At 54.3% G+C, this 19763-nt stretch overlaps 1 protein-coding gene across 1 annotated transcript; it reads right to left on the minus strand.

Annotated features, from left to right (window-relative positions):
* Positions 1-1152: 1152 nt before the first annotated feature.
* grwd1 (glutamate-rich WD repeat containing 1) lies at positions 1153-15237 on the minus strand. The gene is made up of 7 exons (XM_085979687.1): positions 15016-15237; positions 12690-12807; positions 11738-11918; positions 10938-11151; positions 8535-8677; positions 7646-7843; positions 1153-3330 (listed from the first exon to the last, which is right to left on the minus strand). Exons 1-7 carry the CDS (start codon positions 15200-15202, stop codon positions 3013-3015), a joined length of 1359 nt encoding a protein of 452 aa, XP_085835813.1. The 5' UTR covers positions 15203-15237; the 3' UTR covers positions 1153-3012.
* Between the last annotated feature and the right edge of the window lie 4526 nt (positions 15238-19763).

Genomic DNA, 19763 nt, shown 5'->3' on the forward strand with positions numbered 1-19763 from the left:
CCGAAGTGTGGGGCTTAGCAGCCATAGCAATTCTGCTCCGTGTAGGGGTTACCGTTAATGAGTGCCGCCGTACCAGGCTAGGGTGGATAAAACTCTCGGTACTCCCACAGTCAATTAAACATTTCGTTAAATTCCCGTTTACCTGTATGTCCATCATGGATTTTGTCAACGGGTGTGGCCTGGATTGGTCCACCGTGATCGAAGCCACTGTTGGGCCCTGGGCGGCCATTGAGTCGGGAAAAGATGGCGGCCCGCACAGTACGCACGAGGCGGTGACGGAGTTGGAAATCGGATTCCCCCTGCAGACTTTGCTAAAATGCCCCTTTTTCTTACATTTGAAGCGTGTAGCGTCCTTCGCTGGGCATCGTTGTCTGGGGTGCCTGGCCTGGCCGCAGAAGTAGCATTTCGGGCCTCGAGACATTGCCGCTGTAGTAGGACTCCTGGGTGAACTTGTGTGTGGGGACTCCGGCGGCGTAGAGCTGGTTGAGACCTGGATGGGGAAGATGGCTGATTCCAAGATGGCGGCCCCCTCGGCGCACACGAGGCGGTGAGGGCCGCATGGCCGGAAGAATAAGAGTCAGAGTTTTTCTGGGCCACGTCCAGTGATCGCGCAGTGGCCACTGCCTTTTTTAAGTCCAGGACCTCCTTCTCCAGCAGTCTCTGCCGGATATAATTCGATTTGAGGCCCGTGATGAAGGAATCGCAGACCAATTCGTCAGAGTACGCGTTGGCCGTCACGGCCTTGCAGTTACAGTCCCGGACCAGGTCCTTTAGGCCCTGTAAGAAATCGTCCATTGATTCCTCAGGTCGCTGCCTGCGTGTAGCCAGCAGATGTCTGGCGTACACTTCGTTTACTGGCCTCTGGTATTGGGCCTTCAGGATAGTGATGGCCTCCGTGTAAGAGGTGGCGTCCCGGATGAACGAATAAATCTGATGACTTACGTGAGTAGTCAGTAGACTCAGTTTATCTACCTTGCTAGCGGATGAGGCCCCCGCGAAGAGTTCGAAGCATTTGAGCCAGTGTCCAAATTGATTTGATGCTTCAGCAGAATGTGGATCCAAGTCCAGACACTCTGGTTTTAGGAGTCGATCCATCCTAGTATTCTTTAGTGATTAAAATTGATGGGCCTTCAATAACCACAAAACTAGAAGTTATAGACTTAAACAAGTTGGCTTTTAATCACGAAGATCAGAACTAACATCTCAACACGCCGACTGGTTCACAGGAATGAGTCATACAGATCCTGGGATCTTTATGTAAGAGAAGTCAGGGGCGGAGCCAAGAGCCAAGACCTGGAACCTCCCAGGTTAGTCGGGAAAGAGGAAGTGAAACTATACACAGTGGGGGAGGGTAATATACATGAGTGCAAAACGAATACAGGATCAAGACAAACAGATTTCATTACAAGACATTACACCGAGGCCCTGTCTGCCCTCTCACGTGGGCATAAAAGGTCTCACGGCCAATATTGGGCCGGGGGGGGGGGGGGGGGGGGGGGGAGTTCTTCCTGGTGATCTGGGCCCAATATTTACCCCTCGACCAACATCACTTAAAACCACAGATGATCGGGTCATTATCACATTGTTGTGGGCAGCATCTTGCTGTACTCAAATCCTACATTGCAACAGTGGCCACACTTCAAAAAAGTACTTAATTGGCTGTGAAGCGCTTTGGGACGTCCTGAGGTTGTGAAAGGTGCTGCATAGACACTCTGCCATTGAGCCACGCAGTGTTGGAGCGAGAGAGAGAAAAGCATTGTGTAAACAATTATCAAATTTTATTATGCAAGTGTAATTTTTACGGTGATGGTGTTTGAAAAGGGTTGGTGTCGAGGGCGAGGGACAGTGCCCTTTGGCCCCGTGCTGAATTAGCTGCGGGAGGGGAGGGGTCAGAGGTTAGGGGTTGACCACAGCTGACCGCAGGACCCTGGGGGAATTTAAACCAGGGCCGCCGCTCCTGACCACCCCTCCAGTGCCCACCCCACACCCTCCTCGACAGCACAATACATCCCGGAAATCCCGTTCGTTCTTCGCGTTGTCCCTGGTGGGGCCCAACTCCCGGGGAACGAGAATTACAAGCGACACCCCGTTCGTTACACTGGTGAGTTGCGACAGCCAGCCCTGCTCCTTTAAGGATAAGCTGAAGCATGGCCCCTTTAACTCTTAAAAGGGGGTACACGCGTGGCAACAGGAAGTGAGGCAGCGCTGCCCTCTACTGGCAGGATTGTGGCTGTGAAGCCCCCTTGGCCAGTGACCGGGACTAATCTCGGTTCATGGGGGCGGGGGCGGAGGCAGGGGGGAATATAATTAAGGATGGACAACGTAACTCCCGTCACATTGAGTCACGGGAAAGGGGCAGGGAGGCGAGTGGCCCACCCCGTCCTTGAACCAGCCTGCCGCCCGGGCCGGCAATTCGACCACGGCAGCCCTCGCCTGACTGCTGCGTGTACTTCCTCCCAGTTGCAGTTGCTTGACAGTGACCAGGAGCAGGAGCTCTGGCTGGTTTTTCTCCCGTCCTCCCTAATCCAGGGGGCACAGGCCGGGGATGGAGCCTCGGGCCCATCTTGCTTCTGACCCCTCCAAGTCAGGCCTGAGCAGTTCAGTAACACAGTCTCCCCATGGCTGTCTATTTTAACACTGAAGGGAGACCCTCCCCTTCTCACTCAGTTTGTTACCCAGGTCCTGCCTGGGCACTGGTTGTTGGAGTAGAGGCTTCAGGCCTAGTTGGTTTTTGGGAGTAGAGGCTTCGGGCCTAGTTGGTTGAAGTGGAGGCTTCGGGCCTAGTCGGTTGTTGGGAGTAGAGGCTTCAGGCCTAGTTGGTTGTTGGGAGTAGAGGCTTCAGGCCTAGTTGGTTGTTGGGAGTAGAGGCTTCAGGCCTAGTTGGTTGTTGGGAGTAGAGGCTTCAGGCCTAGTTGGTTGAAGTAGAGGCTTCAGGCCTAGTTGGTTGAAGTAGAGGCTTCGGGCTTGGCACCTAGCTGCTCGGCCCGCCTTCCCGCCCCTGCTGTCAGCCTCTCAGACGCTGATGGTCCTGAAGACATTGAACCCGGAGTGGGCGGTGCTGACCAGGACCCCGGGGCACTGCGGGTGCCAGTGCAGCTCCTTGATGTCCTGCTGGCCCTGGTGGATGAAGAGGAGCTGGGGCGGGAGGCTGGACAGAGGCTCCTCCTGCCCCTCCCCCTCCAGCTCCTGGTCTCGCTCCACCGCCAGGTCCCACTGGGTGATCTGGTCGTCTGCCCCGGCCGCTGCCAGCACGCTGCCGTCTGTCGGGTGCCACTCCACCGAGGTGATGGGACCCACGTGCTGCTTAAACTTGGCCACGCTCACACCATCCTGGGGAGGGAGAGAGAGGGGAGGGCAAGGGGGGGGGGGGCCGGGGGGAAGAGAAAGGGGGCGAGGGGGGGGGGGGGGGGAGGGGGGGTAAAGAGAGAGGGGGTGAGGGGGGAAAGAGAGAGGGTGAACGTCAGTCACTTATCAGAAAAATCTCACCACCCCACTGCCCTCCAAAGAGTCGCTTCTCCGCAGGCCCATTCAGCCCCCTTGAGCCTGTTACACAGGAACAGGAGGAGGTCCATTCAGCCCCTGGAGCTCGTTACACAGGAACAGGAGAAGGCCCATTCAGCCCCTCGAGCCTGTTACACAGAAACAGGAGGAGGGCATTCAGCCCCTCGAGTCTGTTACACAGCAACAGGAGGAGGTCCATTCAGCCCCTCGAGCCTGTTACACAGGAACAGGAGGAGGCCCATTCAGCCCCTCGAGCCTGTTACACAGGAACAGGAGGAGGCCCATTCAGATCCTCGAGCCTGTTACACAGAAACAGGAGGAGGCCATTCAGCCCCTCGAGTCTGTTACACAGCAACAGGAGGAGGTCCATTCAGCCCCTCGAGCCTGTTACACAGGAACAGGAGGAGGCCCATTCAGATCCTCGAGCCTGTTACACAGGAACAGGAGGAGGCCCATTCAGCCCCTCGAGCCTGTTACACAGGAACAGGAGGAGGCCCATTCAGCCCCGAGTCTGTTACACAGGAACAGGATGAGGCCCATTCAGCCCCTCGAGCCTGTTACACAGGAACAGGAGGAGGCCCATTCAGCCCCTCGAGCCTGTTACATAGGAACAGGAGGAGGCCCATTCAGTCCCTCGAGTCTGTTACACAGGAACAGGAGGAGGCCCATTCAGCCCCCTCGAGTCTGTTGCACAGGAACAGGATGAGGCCCATTCAGTCCCTCAAGACTGATACACAGGAACAGGAGGAAGCCCATTCAATCCCTCGAGACCGTTACACAGGAACAGGAGGAGGTTACTCCGCCCCTCAGGCCTGTTACGCATTTCAATGTGATCATGGCTGATCTGTACCGTAACTCCATTGTCCCGCCTTTGCTCCACATCCCTTGTTACCCTTAAACAACAAAAATCTGTCAATCTCTGGTCATTAAAGCTTCACAGAGAGAGTTCCAGATTTCCATGGAGTCAGAGTTATACAGCACAGAAGGAGGCCCTTTGGCCCATCGTGTCTGCGCTGGCCATCAAGCCCTGTCTATTCTAATCCCATTTTCCAGCACTTGGTCCATAGCCTTGTATGCTATGGCGTTTCAAGTGCTCATCTAAATGCTTCTTGAATGTTGTGAGGGTTCCTGCCTCTACCACCCTTTCAGGCAGTGAGTTCCAGATTCCAACCACCCTCTGGGTGAAAAAGTTTTTCCTCAAATCCCCTCTAAACCTCCTGCCCCTTACCTTGAAACTATGCCCCCTGGTTATTGACTCCTCTACTAAGGGGAAAAGTTCCTTTCTATCTACCCTATCTATGCCCCTCATAATTTTGTGCACCTCAATCAGGTCCCCCCTCAGCCTTCTCTGCTCCAAGGAAAACAACCCCAGCCTGTCCAGTCTTTCTTCATAGCTGAAGCGCTCCAGCCCAGGTAACATCCTGGTGAATCTCCTCTGCACCCTCTCCAATGCAATCACATCCCTCCTATCGTGTGGCGACCTGTGTGTCAAGAAGTGCTTCCTGACGTCACTCCTGAACGGCCTGGCTCTAATTTTAAGGTTCTGCCCCCTTGTTCTGGACTTCCCCCCGCCCCCCCCCCCCCCACCAGAGGACCCTATCGAATCCTTTAATCATCTTAAACACCTCGATTAGATCACCCCTTAATCTTCTAAACTCGAGGGAATACAAACCCAGTCTGTGATACCTATCCTCATTGTCTAACCCTTTTAGCCCGGTATCATTCTGGTGAATGCGCACTGCCCCCATTTCCAAGGCCAATATATCCTTCCCGAGGGCCCAGAACTAAACGCAGTACTCCAGGAAGGATGTTCTTGCCATGGAGGGAGTGCAGCGAAGATTCACCAGACTGATGCCTGGGATGGCAGGAATGACGTATGAGGAGAGATTGGGTCGATTGGGCTTGTACTCGCTGGAGTTTAGAAGAATGAGAGGGGATCTCATTCAAACTTATAAAATTCTAACAGGACTAGACAGACTAGATGCAGGAAAGATGTTCCCGATGGTGGGGGAGTCCAGAACCAGGGGTCACAGTCTAAGGATAAGGGGTAAGCCATTTAGGACAGAGATGAGGAGGAATTTCTTCACCCAGAGAGTGGTGAACCTGTGGAATTCACTACCACACAAGGCAGTTGAGGCCAATTCATTAAATATATTCACGAAGGAGTTGGATATATTTCTTAAGGCTCAAGGGATCAAGGGATATGGGGAGAAGGCAGGGACAGGGTACTGAATTTGGATGATCAGCCATGATCTCATTGAATGGCGGAGCAGGCTCGAGGGGCCGAATGGCCTACTCCTGCTCCTACCTTCTATGTTAACCAGAACTCTGTACAGCTGTAACATAACTCCCAGCCCTTTGTATCCCAGCCTTCTGGAGATAAAGGCCAACATCCAGTTCGCCTTTATTGATGATTTTTTTGGTAGTTTAGTGTGATTTCGGTACCTGGTGCCCTCACTGAACTAATCATAGAATCACAGAAATCTACGGCCATTCGGCCCATCATGTCCGTGCCGGCCGACAAAGAGCTATCCACCCTAATCCCACTCTCCAGCTTTTGGTCCGTAGCCCTGTGGGTTATGGCACCAAGTGCACATCACAGAAATCACAGAAACCCCACAGTGCAGATCGAGGCCATTTCGGCCCATCGAGCCTGCACCGACACATATCCCACCCGATCCCCGTAACCCCTACACCAACACATGTCCCACCCGATCCCCGTAACCCCGCGTATTTAATCCCCCTAACACTAAGGGTCAATTTATCATAGCCAATCAACCTAACCCGCACATCTTTGGACTGTCCAAGTACTTTTTAAAATATGATGAGGGTCTCTGCCTCGACCACCATTTCAGGCAGTGAGTTCCAGACCCCCACCACCCTCTGGGTGAAAAACATTCTCAAATCCCCTCTACATCGCCGACCAATTACTTTAATTCTATGTCCCCTGGTTATTGACCCCTCTGCTAAGGGAAATGGGTCCTTCCTATCCATTCCTAGGCCCCTCACAAATTTACACACCTCAATTAATTCTCCCCTCAGCCTCCTCTGTTCCAAAGAAAACAACCCCAGCCTATCCAATCTTCCCTCATAGCTAAAATTCCCCAGCCCAGGCAACGTCCTCGTAAATCTCTTCTGCACCCTCTCTAGTGCAATCGCATCCTTCCTGTAATGTGGTGACCAGAACTGCACGCAGTACTCTAGCTGCGGCCTAACCAGTGTTTTATACAGTTCAAGCATGTACAGCATTATCAGGGGCCAGTCAAAGATACTCTTATAGAATAATGAGAGGGGATCTCATTGAAAGGTATAAAATTCTGACAGGACTAGACAGACTGGATGCAGGGAGGATGTTTCCCCTGGCCGGGGGGGGGTCGAGAACGAGGGGTCACAGTCTCAGGATACGGGGTAGGACATTTAGGACTGAGATGAGGAGGAATTTCTTCACTCAGAGGGTGGTGAACCTGTGGAATTCTCTACCACAGAAGGCTGTGGAGGCCAAGTCACTGAATATATTTAAGAAGGAGTTAGATAGATTTCTAGACACAAAAGGCATCAAGGGGTACGGGGAGAGAGCGGGAATATGGTATTGAGATAGAGGATCAGCCATGATCATATTGAATGGCGGAGCAGGCTCGAAGGGTCGAATGGCCTGCTCCTGCTCCTATTTTTCTACAGGAAACTTTGGTTTATCCGGAGGTTAACTGTCCGGAATGCTCGAGTCACCGGCAAAAATCAGGAGCCGTTCCGTTAGGTTTTTTTTTCTTTTCGTTGCTTTTTTTTTTTTCCAACCAGTCAGGCTCTGCAAGGTCTCGCTGAAGCTGTTGCTAAGCTACAGAGACGCTTGCAAGGTACGGCCGACTGTTTAGAAGCTGTTGCTAAGCAACAGGGTTTGTTGCCAGATACGGAGCTCAAAAATCTCCGTATGTTTCAACATTAGCGCTGGTTTGTCCGGCAGGTTTGATGGGACGGCAACAGCTCGGCCCCGTCGGTGCTGCATAGCACAAAGTTTCCTGTATCTAGGTTTCTGTTCTCAGAATAAGGGGTCGGCCATTTAGGACTGAGATGAGGAGAAATTTCTTCACCCAGAGGATGGAGAATGTTTTGTGTTTCTCTGACCCTCCCTTTTTAAAATAAAAATTACCCGGAACTGTCGCAGGTCCCAGATCTTCAGGAGCCCGTCGTCGCCCCCGGAGACTAGGAAGGGCTCCCGCCGATTCCAGCTGATGACGTTGACGTCGGAGTCGTGGGCCCCCGCGGCCGTCAGCATGCAGGCCTTCCCGGGGCTGGCCCGCGAGTCCCAGATCCGGATCGAGGCGTCGGCGGAGCAGGAAGCGAAGACCTGCGGAGGGAGAGAGAGAGAGAGAGAGAGAGAGAGAGGGGTCGGGGGTCAGCGAGCGAGCGACACTGGGGGGGGAAAGGGTCGGGGGTCAGCGAGCGAGCGACACTGGGGAGAAAGGGTCGGGGGTCAGCGAGCGAGCGACACTGGGGAGAAAGGGTCGGGGGTCAGCGAGCGAGCGACACTGGGGAGAAAGGGTCGGGGGTCAGCAAGCGAGCGACACTGGGGGGGGGAAGGGTCGGAGGTCAGCGAGCGAGCGACACTGGGGGGAAGGGTCGGGGGGTCAGCGAGCGAGCGACACTGGGGGGGAAGGGTCGGGGGTCAGCGAAGCGAGCGACTGGGGAGAAAGGGTCGGGGGTCAGCGAGCGAGCGACACGGGGGGTCGGAGGTCAGCGAGCGAGCGACACTGGGGGGGAAGGGTCGGGGGTCAGCGAGCGAGCGACACGGGGTGAAAGGGTCGGGGGTCAGCGAGCGAGTGACACTGGGGGGGAAGGGTCGGGGGTCAGCGAGCGAGCGACACGGGGTGAAAGGGTCGGGGGTCAGCGAGCGAGTGACACTGGGGGGGGGGAAGGGTCGGGGGTCAGCGAGCGAGCGACACTGGGGGGAGGGTCAGGGGTCAGCGAGCGAGCAACACTGGGGGAGGAGCGGGGGTAAGGGGGAGAGAACAGCGGCCCGCGACAAGCTTGCGACTTACCGTGGGCTCGTTGGGAGACCACTGGATGTCCTCCACCGAGCGCGAGTGGGCCGTGTACGGTCGCTGGTCCACGCTCCACGTCCCGCCTTCCACGGGCTCCCACAGGTGGATGTTCTTGTTGCTATCTCCAGTCACCAGGCGGCCTGCCAATGCAAGCCACACGCACATAGATTAGGGTCGGCGGCCCTGGCGACAGACATCCCCACCTCCCGTGTCAGAATCACACAGGATCTGCAGCACAGGAACAGGCCATTCGGTCCGACCAGTCCATGCTGGCGTTTATGCTCCACTCGAGCCTCCTCCCGTCTTTCCTCATCTAACTATCAGCGTAACCTTCGATTCCCTTCTCCCTCATGTTTGTCCAGCCTCCCCTTAAATGTATCGATACTATTCACCTCAACCACTCCCTGTGGTAGCGAGTTCCACATTCTCACCACTCAATGGGTAAAGAAGTTTCTCCTGAATTCCCTATTGGATTTCTTGGTGACTATCTTATATTGATGGCCTCTGGTTATGCTCTTCCCCACAAGTGGAAACATTCTCTCTGTATCCACTCTATCAAAACCGCTCATAATTATAAAGACCTCTATTAGGTCGCCCCTCGGCCTTTTTTTTTCAAACGAAAAGAGACCCAGCCTGTTCATCCTTTCCCGATAGGTATACCCTCGCATTTCTGGTATCATCCTTGTAAATCTTCTCTGCACCCTCTCCAGTGCCTCTATATCCTTTTTATAATATGGCGACCAGAACTGTACGCAGTACTCCAAGTGTGGTCTAACCAAGGTTCGATACAGGTTTAGCATAACTTCCCTACTTTTCAATACTATCCCTCTAGAAATAAACCCGAGTGCTTGGTTTGATTTTTTTACGGCCTTGCTAACCTGTGTCGCAACTTTGAGATTTGTGTATTTGTACTCGGAGATCCCTTTGTATCGGACCTCCAATGTTCTCGTTAATCTGCACCGCGGTCTGGAGGTTCCGCGCAGGCCACTTGCCGACCTCAACAGGGCGAACCGCGCACGTGCAGAACCTTGAATGGGCCGCACAGCCCAAAGAAAAGTTAAAGGGATCATCGCTGACCTTATTTTTCTTAGCAAGATGCAATACCTCACACTTATATTAACTAGAATGCGTGAACTGGCATGATATAATATTGACTGATCCAAACACGTGAGAGAGAGAGAGACAGGGAACGAGAGACAGAGGGGAGTGTGAGCGTGCGCGGGAGTGGGCGCCACAGAGGAGGCGCGAGAGCCAGAGAGCGGGACGCGAGAGCCAGAGAGAGAGACAGAGAGAGAGACTGGGAGAGCGGGACAGAGAGAGAGACAGTGATGGGCATCACACACACACGGACCCACACACACACACAGACAGGTTAGTAAGGACATCTGGTCCACACATCTGTCCTACTGAATAATACACATTAAAAGAAATTCAACTCCCAAAAGCTCAGGGTGAACCCCAATCTCCCTCCGAGGCTGGCATAAGCAGCGTAGAGGAGATCTCCTGAGGTATGCGAGTCTAACTGGTACCTATATCTCATCTACACTGCATGTAAGGAGTTACGGTTTACGAATTCATTGACTTGTTTTAATAAAGAGAGTCACAACCAGACGACTTTCAGCGTTTTCTGATCCTCCAACTCGTAACAGGCATGTACGACAATATCCTGCAACACCTTCACATAAGGGCTACAGGGATACACGACGAGATCCTCCACAAACCCACCTCTTGCTCGGTCCATCGACAACCCCACGCGCGCGGGGTGTCTCCCCGCCACGAAAGCCGGTGAACGGCCTGCGCGGGACCTCCAGCTGCGGCCGTGCCCCTCACCAGGAACACCGCTCACTCCCCAGTAAACAGAACCTCCTCCCCAAACTTCGGGTGCCGCCTCCCACAGGAGAATAGCCCCACTGGTTGCCATCGCCGCTTCAGGCAGCGGAACGAGCGGAGTTTCAATGGAAAGAGCTGCGAGCTTGGCCAAAACACGCCCCCCGGTCTCTACGTAACTTTTGATTCACTGGTTCCTGGGACATGGGCGTCGCTGGCAAGGCCGGCATTTATTACCCATCTCCAGTTGCCACGTTATAGGCCCAAACTGGGTACAGGACTCTTGGATATCGAGCCTGGGCCTTTCCTGCTCTGTGGGGGCCTCAGTCCCACACCAAGTGAGAGCAGCGAACTCCAGCACAGGCCGGGGATGGAGCCTGGGCCTCTCCTGCTGTGTGGGCCTCAGTCCCACACCAAGTGGGAGCAGCAAACTCCAGCACAGGCAGGGGATGGAGCCTGGGCCTCTCCTGCTGTGTGGGCCTCAGTCCCTCACCAAGTGGGAGCAGCGAACACAGTACAGGCCGGCTCTCTCTCGCGTTGCCATGGTGATAAGTAAAGAATGACCGCTCTCACCGGCGACCGTTGGCGACCAATCGACAGCGAAGCCCTCCGTCATGTGGCCCCCGAAGGCGAAGATGGGCTGGGCCTTGGCCTGCTGCTCGCGCAGGAAGCTGGACATGGCCTGCGGGTCGGAGACTGCCCTCAGCTGCTGGCCCAGGTCCCACAGCTCCACCTGCCCCTTTTCAGACCACACGGCTGCAATCTGTGTCCCAGCCAGCTCTCTCACCTGGGGGGAGGAGAACAACAGGGGTCAGTAAGAGAGGCGAGCGGGCGGGGAGGGGGGGGGAGAGGCGAGAGAGCGAGGGAGAGACGGGGGGAGGGAGAGAGCGAGGGAAAGATGGGGGAGGGAGAGAGCGAGGGAGAGACGGGGGGAGGGAGAGAGCGAGGGAGAGACTGGGGGAGGGAGAGAGCGAGGGAGAGACGGGGGGAGGGAGAGAGCGAGGGAGAGACGGGGGGAGGGAGAGAGCGAGGGAGAGACGGGGGGAGGGAGAGAGCCGGTGGGGTGGGGGGGAAGGAGAGAGAGAGAACCGGAGGGAGGGGGGGAGCCGGGGGGAGGGAGAGAGCCGGAGAGAGAGGGAAGGAGAGGGTGAGGGAGAGGGAGAGGGAGGAGAGGGGGAGGAGGTGAGTGGGGGAGGGGGGGCGGAGGCCAGGAGAGCGGGGGAGGGGAGAGGGACGAGTGGGGGAGGGACCGGAGACCAGGAGAGCGGGGGAGGGGAGAGGGACGTGCGGGAGGCGGGGCGAGTGGGGGCAGGGGCGGGGCGAGCGAGTGGGATGGGCGCGCAGTATCAGGGAGTGTTGCGCCCGGCACTCACCCGGACACGGTTGACCCCTCCGTAGTGCGGCACCATGGCCATCTCCAGCAGCGGTTTCCGCTCCTCCTCCCCCTCCTCCTCCTCCTCCTCGCTCTCGCTGTCACTGCTCTCCGACTCAGAGCCTGACTCCGCCTGGGTTCGCTTGGTGCCTCGCAGATTGTGCATCTTCATCACCAGTAGCCTGAGGACGCAACGAGACACATCAGCTCCTGACCCGTTACAACACTCCCCTACCCCTCCGTGACCCCACTCCGCTGACCCTGTTCCCCTACCCCTCCGTGACCCCGCTCCGCTGACCCCGTTCCCCGACCCCTCTGTGACCCCCTCGATTCCCAACCCCTCCGTGACCCCGCTCCGCTGACCCCGTTCCCGCTGACCCCTCAATCCCCAACCCCTCCGTGACCCCTTTCCGCTGACCCCGTTTCCCGACCCGTGACCCCCTCGATCCCCAACCCCTCCGCTGACCCCGTTCCCTGACCCCTCGATCCCCAACCCCTCCGTGACCCCGCTCCGCTGACGCCGTTCCCGACCCCGCTGACCCCTCAATCCCCAACCCCTCCGTGACCCCGTTTCCCGACCCGTGACCCCCTCAATCCCCAACCCCTCCGCTGACCCCGTTCCCTGACCCCTCGATCCCCAACCCCTCCGTGACCCCGCTCCGCTGACGCCGTTCCCGACCCCTCCGTGACCCCTCGATCCCCGACCCCGTTGACCCAGCTCCCCGACCACTGTGACCCCTTGCTCCCCGACCTCTCCGTGACCCATTGCTCCCCGACCTCTCCGTGACCCCTTGCTCCCCGACCCCGCTCACACCCTGTTCCCCCACCCCTCCGTGACCCCTTGCTCCCCGATCCCTCCGTGACCCCCTCACTCCCCCGTCCAGCCCCTGACCCTCCGGAGACCCATCCCTCCGATCTCCCCCCCCCCCCACCCCACCACACCGAGTGCTGACCTGTTGGCCTGGGCAGTGTCAGCCTGTGTCCCTGCGCACAGGTACAGGGTCATCGGATAGTCGGTCCGCTCATCCCCCAGGCTGTCCCGGATAATGTCGAAACTCAGGCACGGGGCACCTGTTAGCAGGAAGGGGAAGAGTGAAACCAATCAACCACCAGCTCAACCCCACCCGATCCCCTCCTGTGAAATCCCACAATTTTAAGACACATAATTTAAGGTGTACACCCCTAATCCCCACTTTAAATCCCTATTTACAGGTGTGCACCACTAACTTCCCCCTTTAAATCCCTATTTTGAGGTGCACACCCCAAATACCTTTAAATCCCTATTTTGAGGTGCACACCCCTAATTCCTTTAAATACCTATTTTGAGGTGCACACCCCTAATTCCTTTAAATCCCTATTCTGGAGGTGGTATGGCCACCACTGGTTGAGCGATTTATAATCAGGGATGCTCAAGAGGCCAGAATTAGAGGAGCGCAGATATATAAGGACATAAGAAGTAGGAGCAGGAGTAGGCCATACGGCCACTCGGGCCTGCTCCGCCATTCAATAGGATCATGGCTGATCCGAATCTAGACTCGGGTCCACTTCCCTGCCCTCTCCCCGTAAACCCTAATTCCTTTATCTGCTAGGAAACTGTCTATTTCCGTTTTAAATTTATTTAATGTCGCAGCTTCCACAGCTCTCTGGGGTAGCAAATTCCATAGATTTACTACCCTCTGAGTGAAGAAGTTTCTCCTCATCTCAGTTTTGAAAGTGCAGCCCCTTATTCTTAGATTATGCCCCCTAGTTCTAGTCTCACCCATCAGTGGAAACATCCTCACCGCATCCACCCGATCAAGCCCCCTCACAATCTTATATGTTTCGATAAGATCGCCTCTCATTCTTCTGAACTCCAATGAGTAGAGGCCCAACCTACTCAACCTTTCCTCATACGTCAACCCCCTCATCTCCGGAATCAACCGAGTGAACCTTCTCTGAACTCCCTCGAGAGCAAGTACATCTTTTCTTAAATATGGAAACCAAAACTGCACGCAGTATTCCAAGTGTGGCCTCACCAGTACCCTGTATAACTGCAGCAGGACCTCCCTGTTTTTATACTCCATCCCCCTTGCAATAAAAGCCAAGATTCCATTGGCCTTCCTGATCACCTGCTGCACCTGCATACTAACTTTTTGTGTTTCATGCACCAGGACCCCCAGATCCCTTTGTACTGTAGCACTTTGCAGTTTCTCTCCATTTAGATAATAACTTGCTATTTGATTTTTTCCACCAAAGTGCATAACCTCACACTTTCCAACATTATATTGCATCTGCCAAATCTCTGCCCACTCACTTAGCCTGTCTATGTCCCTTTTGCAGGTTTTTTATGTCCTCCTCACTCATTGCTTTCCCTCCCATCTTTGTATCGTCGGCAAACTTGGATATGTTGCACTCGGTCCCTTCCTCCAAATCGTTAATATAGATTGTAAAGAGTTGGGGTCCCAGCACTGACCCCTGCGGAACACCACTAGTTACTGATTGCCAGTCCGAGAATGAACCATTTATCCCAACTCTTTGTTTTCTGTTAGATAGCCAATCTTCCACCCATGCCAGTATATTACCCCCAATCCCGTGATTTTTTATCTCGGGGGGTTGTGGGGCTGGAGGATATTACAGAGATAGGAAGGGGCGAGGCCATGGAGGGATTTGAAAACAAGGATGAAAATTTTAAAAATCGAGGCGCTGCTTAACCGGGAGCCAATGTAGGTCAGTGAGCCCAGGGGTGATGGGTGAACGGGACTTGGTGCGAGTTAGGACACGGGCCGGCAAGGTTTGGACCACCTCATGTTTACGTAGGGTGGAATGTGTAGAATCTACACACCCCTAATCCCCCCCCTTTAAATCCCTCTATTTAGAGGTGCGCACCCCTAATATCCCCGCTTTAAATCCCTCTATTTAGAGGTGCGCACCCCTAATCCCCCCCTTTAAATCCCTCTATTTAGAGGTGCGCACCTCTAATATCCCCGCTTTAAATCCCTCTATTTAGAGGTGCGCACCCCTAATCCCCCCCCTTTAAATCCCTCTATTTAGAGGTGCACACCCCTAATATCCCCGCTTTAAATCCTCTCCATTTAGAGGTGCACACCCCTAATAGCCCCGCTTTAAATCCTCTCCATTTAGAGGTGCACACCCCTAATAGCCCCGCTTTAAAACCCTCTATTTAGAGGTGCGCACCCCTAATCCCCCCCTTTAAATCCCTCTATTTAGAGGTGCACACCCCTAATAGCCCCGCTTTAAATCCTCTCCATTTAGAGGTGCGCACCGCCAATGGCGCCTTACCGCTCTGCGCCTCGTGGTAGAGCCGGTAGGCCTCCTCCTCCCGCACCAGCTCCTCGCCGTCGGCCAGCGTCTGCCCGGGGAGGTAGACGCGGGCCCCGGGCTCTTCCTCCATCAGCTCCTCTTCTTCTTCTTCTTCTTCTTCCTCCTCCTCCTCGCTGCCGCTCGACACCCGCTCCCCGTCCGCCATCTTTACTGAGGCTCGGATCAGGCGCCCCTGCCGGACGCCCTTTGGGGGGGGGGGGGGGCCTTCCACGTTCCCCCTGCGCTGCGCTGTGCCGGATGGAGCGCCGCCATCTTTGGTAAAGGCAAGGGGACGCGCACATGGGCTGCTTCTGCCAGCATAGGCACTTATAACAACACGTGTTCAGGGATTTAAAGCCAGATAGCAACAACAACCTGCATTTATATAGCGCCTTTAACGTAGTAAAACGTCCCAAGTTGCTTCACAGGAGTGTTATAAGACAAAAAATATGATCGAGCCCCATTAAGATAGACATACACATAGAAGATAGGAGCAGGAGTAGGCCATTCGGCCCCTCGAGCCTGCTCCGCCATTTAATGAGACCATGGCTGATCATCCAAATTCAGTACCCTGTCCCTGCCTTCTCCACATATCCCTTGATCCCTTTAGCCTTAAGAAATATATCCAACTCCTTCTTGAATATATTTAATGAATTGGCCTCCACTGCCTTCTGTGGTAGAGAATTCCACAGGTTCACCACTCTCTGGGTGAAGAAATTCCTCCTCATCTCAGTCTTAAATGGCTTACCCCTTATCCTTAGACTGTGACCCCTGGTTCTGGACTCCCCCGCCATCGGGAACATCCTTCCTGCATCTAGTCTGTCTAGTCCTGTTAGAATTTTATAAGTTTCAATGAGATCCCCTCTCATTCTTCTAAACTCTAGCAAGTATAAGCCCAATCGACCCAATCTCTCCTCATACGTCATTCCTGCCATCCCAGGTATCAGTCTGGTGAATCTTCGCTGCACTCCCTCCATGGCAAGAACATCCTTCCTTAGATAAGGCGACCAAAACTGCACACAATACTCAAGGTGTGGTCTCACCAAGGCCCTCCTTAAACCACCAAGATGCTCCTTAAAACCTACCTCACATCTGCCCTAATTTCTCCTTATGCGTCTCGCTGTCAAATTAGGGCAGATGACCCGAAGCTTGGTGAAAGAGGTTGGTTTTAAGGAGCGTCTTAAAGGAGGAGAGAGCGAATTCCCAAACTTAAGAGCCTTGGCAGCTGAAGGCACGGCCACCAATGGTTGGGCGATGATAATCAGGGATGCTCAAGAGGGCAGATGGTGTGGAGAAGCCGGAGTTGGACTGGGGTGGACAAATGTAAGAAGTCACACAACACCAGGTTATAGTCCAACAGTTTTATTTGAAATTACAAGCTTTCGGAGCGCTGCTCCTTCATCAGGTGAAGTGGAGAAATGCATAAAGACACAGCTTATATAGTCAGAGAATCATGTCAGATGTTTACAGGTAATCTTTCCAACTGCCATTTATCACACCTCGGCAGAGAGATAATCACAGCAATCAAAGGTGTGAATGGTGTCCAAACAGGGCAGTCAGGAAAACATTACATCAAAGAACAATGAGGTGGGGTCACAAGGGGTAAAATATTGCAGATGCTGGGGTCTGTATGAAAAACAAAAAAACAGACAAAAAACATTTTTTTTTGTGCTGGAAATCACAGCAGGTCCGGCCGCATCTGTGTAGAGAGAACAAGCCAATGTCGACTTGAGTCTGGATGACCCTGCGTCAGGTGGGGTTACATGTAGCGTGACATGAACCCAAGATCTCGGTTGAGGCCGTCCTCATGGGTGCGGAACTTGGCTATCAGTTTCTGCTCGACGATTTTGCGTTGTGTGTCTCGAAGGCCACCTTGGAGAATGCTTACCCGAAGATCGGAGGCTGAATGTCCTTGACTGCTGAAGTGTTCCCCGACTGGGAGGGAACACTCCTGCCTGGTGATTGTTGCGCGGTGTCCGTTCATCCCCACGCCTCCACTACTCGCTTTCAAACAGCCGCCTAACCTCAAACAGACCATCGTTCGCAGCAAATTACCCAGCTTTCAGGAGAACAGCGACCACGACACCACACAACCCTGCCACAGCAACCTCTGCAAGACATGCCAGATCATCAACACAGATACCATCATCACACGTGAGGACACCACCCACTCATGTGACTCGGCCAACGTTGTCTACCTCATACGTTGCAGGTAAGGATGCCCCGGAGCATGGTACATCGGCGAGACCATGCAGACACTGCGACAACGGATGAACGGACACCGCGCAACAATCACCAGGCAGGAGTGTTCCCTCCCAGTCGGGGAACACTTCAGCAGTCAAGGACATTCAGCCTCCGATCTTCGGGTAAGCATTCTCCAAGGCGGCCTTCGAGACACACGACAACGCAAAATCGTCGAGCAGAAACTGATAGCCAAGTTCTGCACCCATGAGGACGGCCTCAACCGAGATCTTGGGTTCATGTCACGCTACATGTAACCCCACCTGACGTATGGTCATCCAGACTCGAGTCGACATTGGCTTGTTCTCTCTACACAGATGCGGCCGGACCTGCTGTGATTTCCAGCAATAAAACAACAAAAAAATGTTTTTTGTCTGTTTTTTTGTTTTTCATACAGACCCCAGCATCTGCAATATTTGACCCCTTGTGACCCCACCTCATTGTTCTTTGATGTAATGTTTTCCAGACTGACCTGCTTGGACACCATTTACACCTTTGATTGCTGTGATTATCTCTCTGCCGAGGTGTGATAAATGGCAGTTGGCAAGATTACCTGTAAACATCTGACATTATTCTCTTGACTATATAAGCTGTGTCTTTATGCATTTCTCCACTTCACCTGACGAAGGAGCAGCGCTCCAAAAGCTTGTGATTTCAAATAAAGCTGTTGGACTATAACCTGGTGTGTGGCTTCTTACAAGAGGGCAGAATTAGAGGAGCGCAGATATCTCAGGGGGGGTTGTGGGGCTGGAGGAGGTTACAGAGATAGAGAGGGGGTGAGGGCCATGGAGGGATTTGAACAGGAGGATGAGAATTGTAGGGCTGGAGGAGGTTACAGAGATAGGGAGGGGGGCGAGGGCCATGGAGGGATTTGAACAGGAGGATGAGAATTGTAGGGCTGGAGGAGGTTACAGAGATAGGGAGGGGGCGAGGGCCATGGAGGGATTTGAACAGGAGGATGAGAATTGTAGGGCTGGAGGAGGTTACAGAGATAGGGAGCGTGCGAGGGCCATGGAGGGATTTGCACAGGAGGATGAGAATTGTAGGGGCTGGAGGAGGTTACAGAGATAGGGAGGGGGTGAGGACCATGGAGGGATTTGAACAGGAGGATGAGAATTGTAGGGCTGGAGGAGGTTACAGAGATAGGGAGCGTGCGAGGGCCATGGAGGGATTTGAACAGGTGGTTGAGAATTGTAGGGTTGGAGGTGGTTACAGTGATAGGGAGGGGGCGAGGGCCATGGAGGGATTTGAACAGGAGGATGAGAATTGTAGGGGCTGGAGGAGGTTACAGAGATAGGGAGGGGGCGAGGGGCCATGGAGGGATATGAACAGGAGGATGAGAATTGTAGGGGCTGGAGGAGGTTACAGAGATAGGGAGGGGGCGAGGGGCCATGGAGGGATTTGAACAGGAGAATGAGAATTGTAGGGGCTGGAGGAGGTTACAGAGATAGGGAGGGGGCGAGGCCATGGAGGGATTTGAACAGGAGGATGAGAATTGTAGGGCTGGAGGAGGTTAGAGAGATAGGGAGGGGGGCGAGGGGCATGGAGGGATTTGAACAGGAGGATGAGAATTGTAGGGGCTGGAGGAGGTTACAAAGATAAGGAGGGTGCGAGGGGCCATGGAGGGATTTGAACAGGAGGATGAGAATTGTAGGGCTGGAGGAGGTTACAGAGATAGGGAGGGGGCGAGGGCCATGGAGGGATTTGAACAGGAGGATGAGAATTGTAGGGCTGGAGGAGGTTACAGAGATAGGGAGCGTGCGAGGGCCATGGAGGGATTTGCACAGGAGGATGAGAATTGTAGGGGCTGGAGGAGGTTACAGAGATAGGGAGGGGGGCAAGGGCCATGGAGGGATTTGAACAGGAGGATGAGAATTGTAGGGGTTGGAGGAGGTTACAGAGATAGGGAGGGGGTGAGGGGCCATGGAGGGATTTGAACAGGAGGATGAGAATTGTAGGGGCTGGAGGAGGTTACAGAGATAGGGAGGGGGCGAAGGCCATGGAGGGATTTGAACAGGAGAATTAGAATTGTAGGGGCTGGAGGAGGTTACAGAGATAGGGAGGGGGCGAGGGGCCATGGAGGGATTTGAACAGGAGGATGAGAATTGTAGGGCTGGAGGAGGTTACAGAGATAGGGAGGAGGCGAGGGCCATGGAGGGATTTGAAAACAAGGATGAGAGTTTTGAAATGGAGGTGTTGCTTAACTGGGAGCCAATGTAGGTCAGTGAGCACAGGGGGTGATGGTTGAACGGGACTTGGTGCGAGTTCGGACATGGGCAGTCGAGTTTTGGATGACCTCAAGTTTACGTAGGGTGGAATGTGGGAGGCCGGCCAGGAGTGCGTTGGAATAGTCAAGTCTAGAGGTAACAAAGGCATGGAGGAGGGTTTCAGCAGCGGATGAGCTGAGGCAAAGGCGGAGACGGGCGATGTTACGGAGTGGAAATAGGCGGTCTTTGTTATGCTGTGGATATGTGGTCGGAAGCTCT

This window comes from Somniosus microcephalus, unplaced genomic scaffold (assembly GCF_052327205.1).
Source record: "Somniosus microcephalus isolate GS21.2 unplaced genomic scaffold, FLI_Smic_1.0 unresolved_chr9, whole genome shotgun sequence".
Classification (NCBI taxonomy): domain Eukaryota; kingdom Metazoa; phylum Chordata; class Chondrichthyes; order Squaliformes; family Somniosidae; genus Somniosus; species Somniosus microcephalus.

What these genes read in the sequence shown, in the direction of transcription:
- grwd1 (XM_085979687.1), bottom strand. Translation starts at nt 15,202, where the DNA reads ATGGCGGACGGGGAGCGGGTGTCGAGCGGCAGCGAGGAGGAGGAGGAA. An exon ending in GAGGGGTCAACCGTGTCCGG is followed by an intron (nt 11,152 to 11,737) that starts GTGAGTGCCGGG and finishes TCCTCCCCCCAG; the next exon opens with GTGAGAGAGCTGGCTGGGAC. An exon ending in TTGGTCGCCAACGGTCGCCG is followed by an intron (nt 8,678 to 10,937) that starts GTGAGAGCGGTC and finishes TTGCATTGGCAG; the next exon opens with GCCGCCTGGTGACTGGAGAT.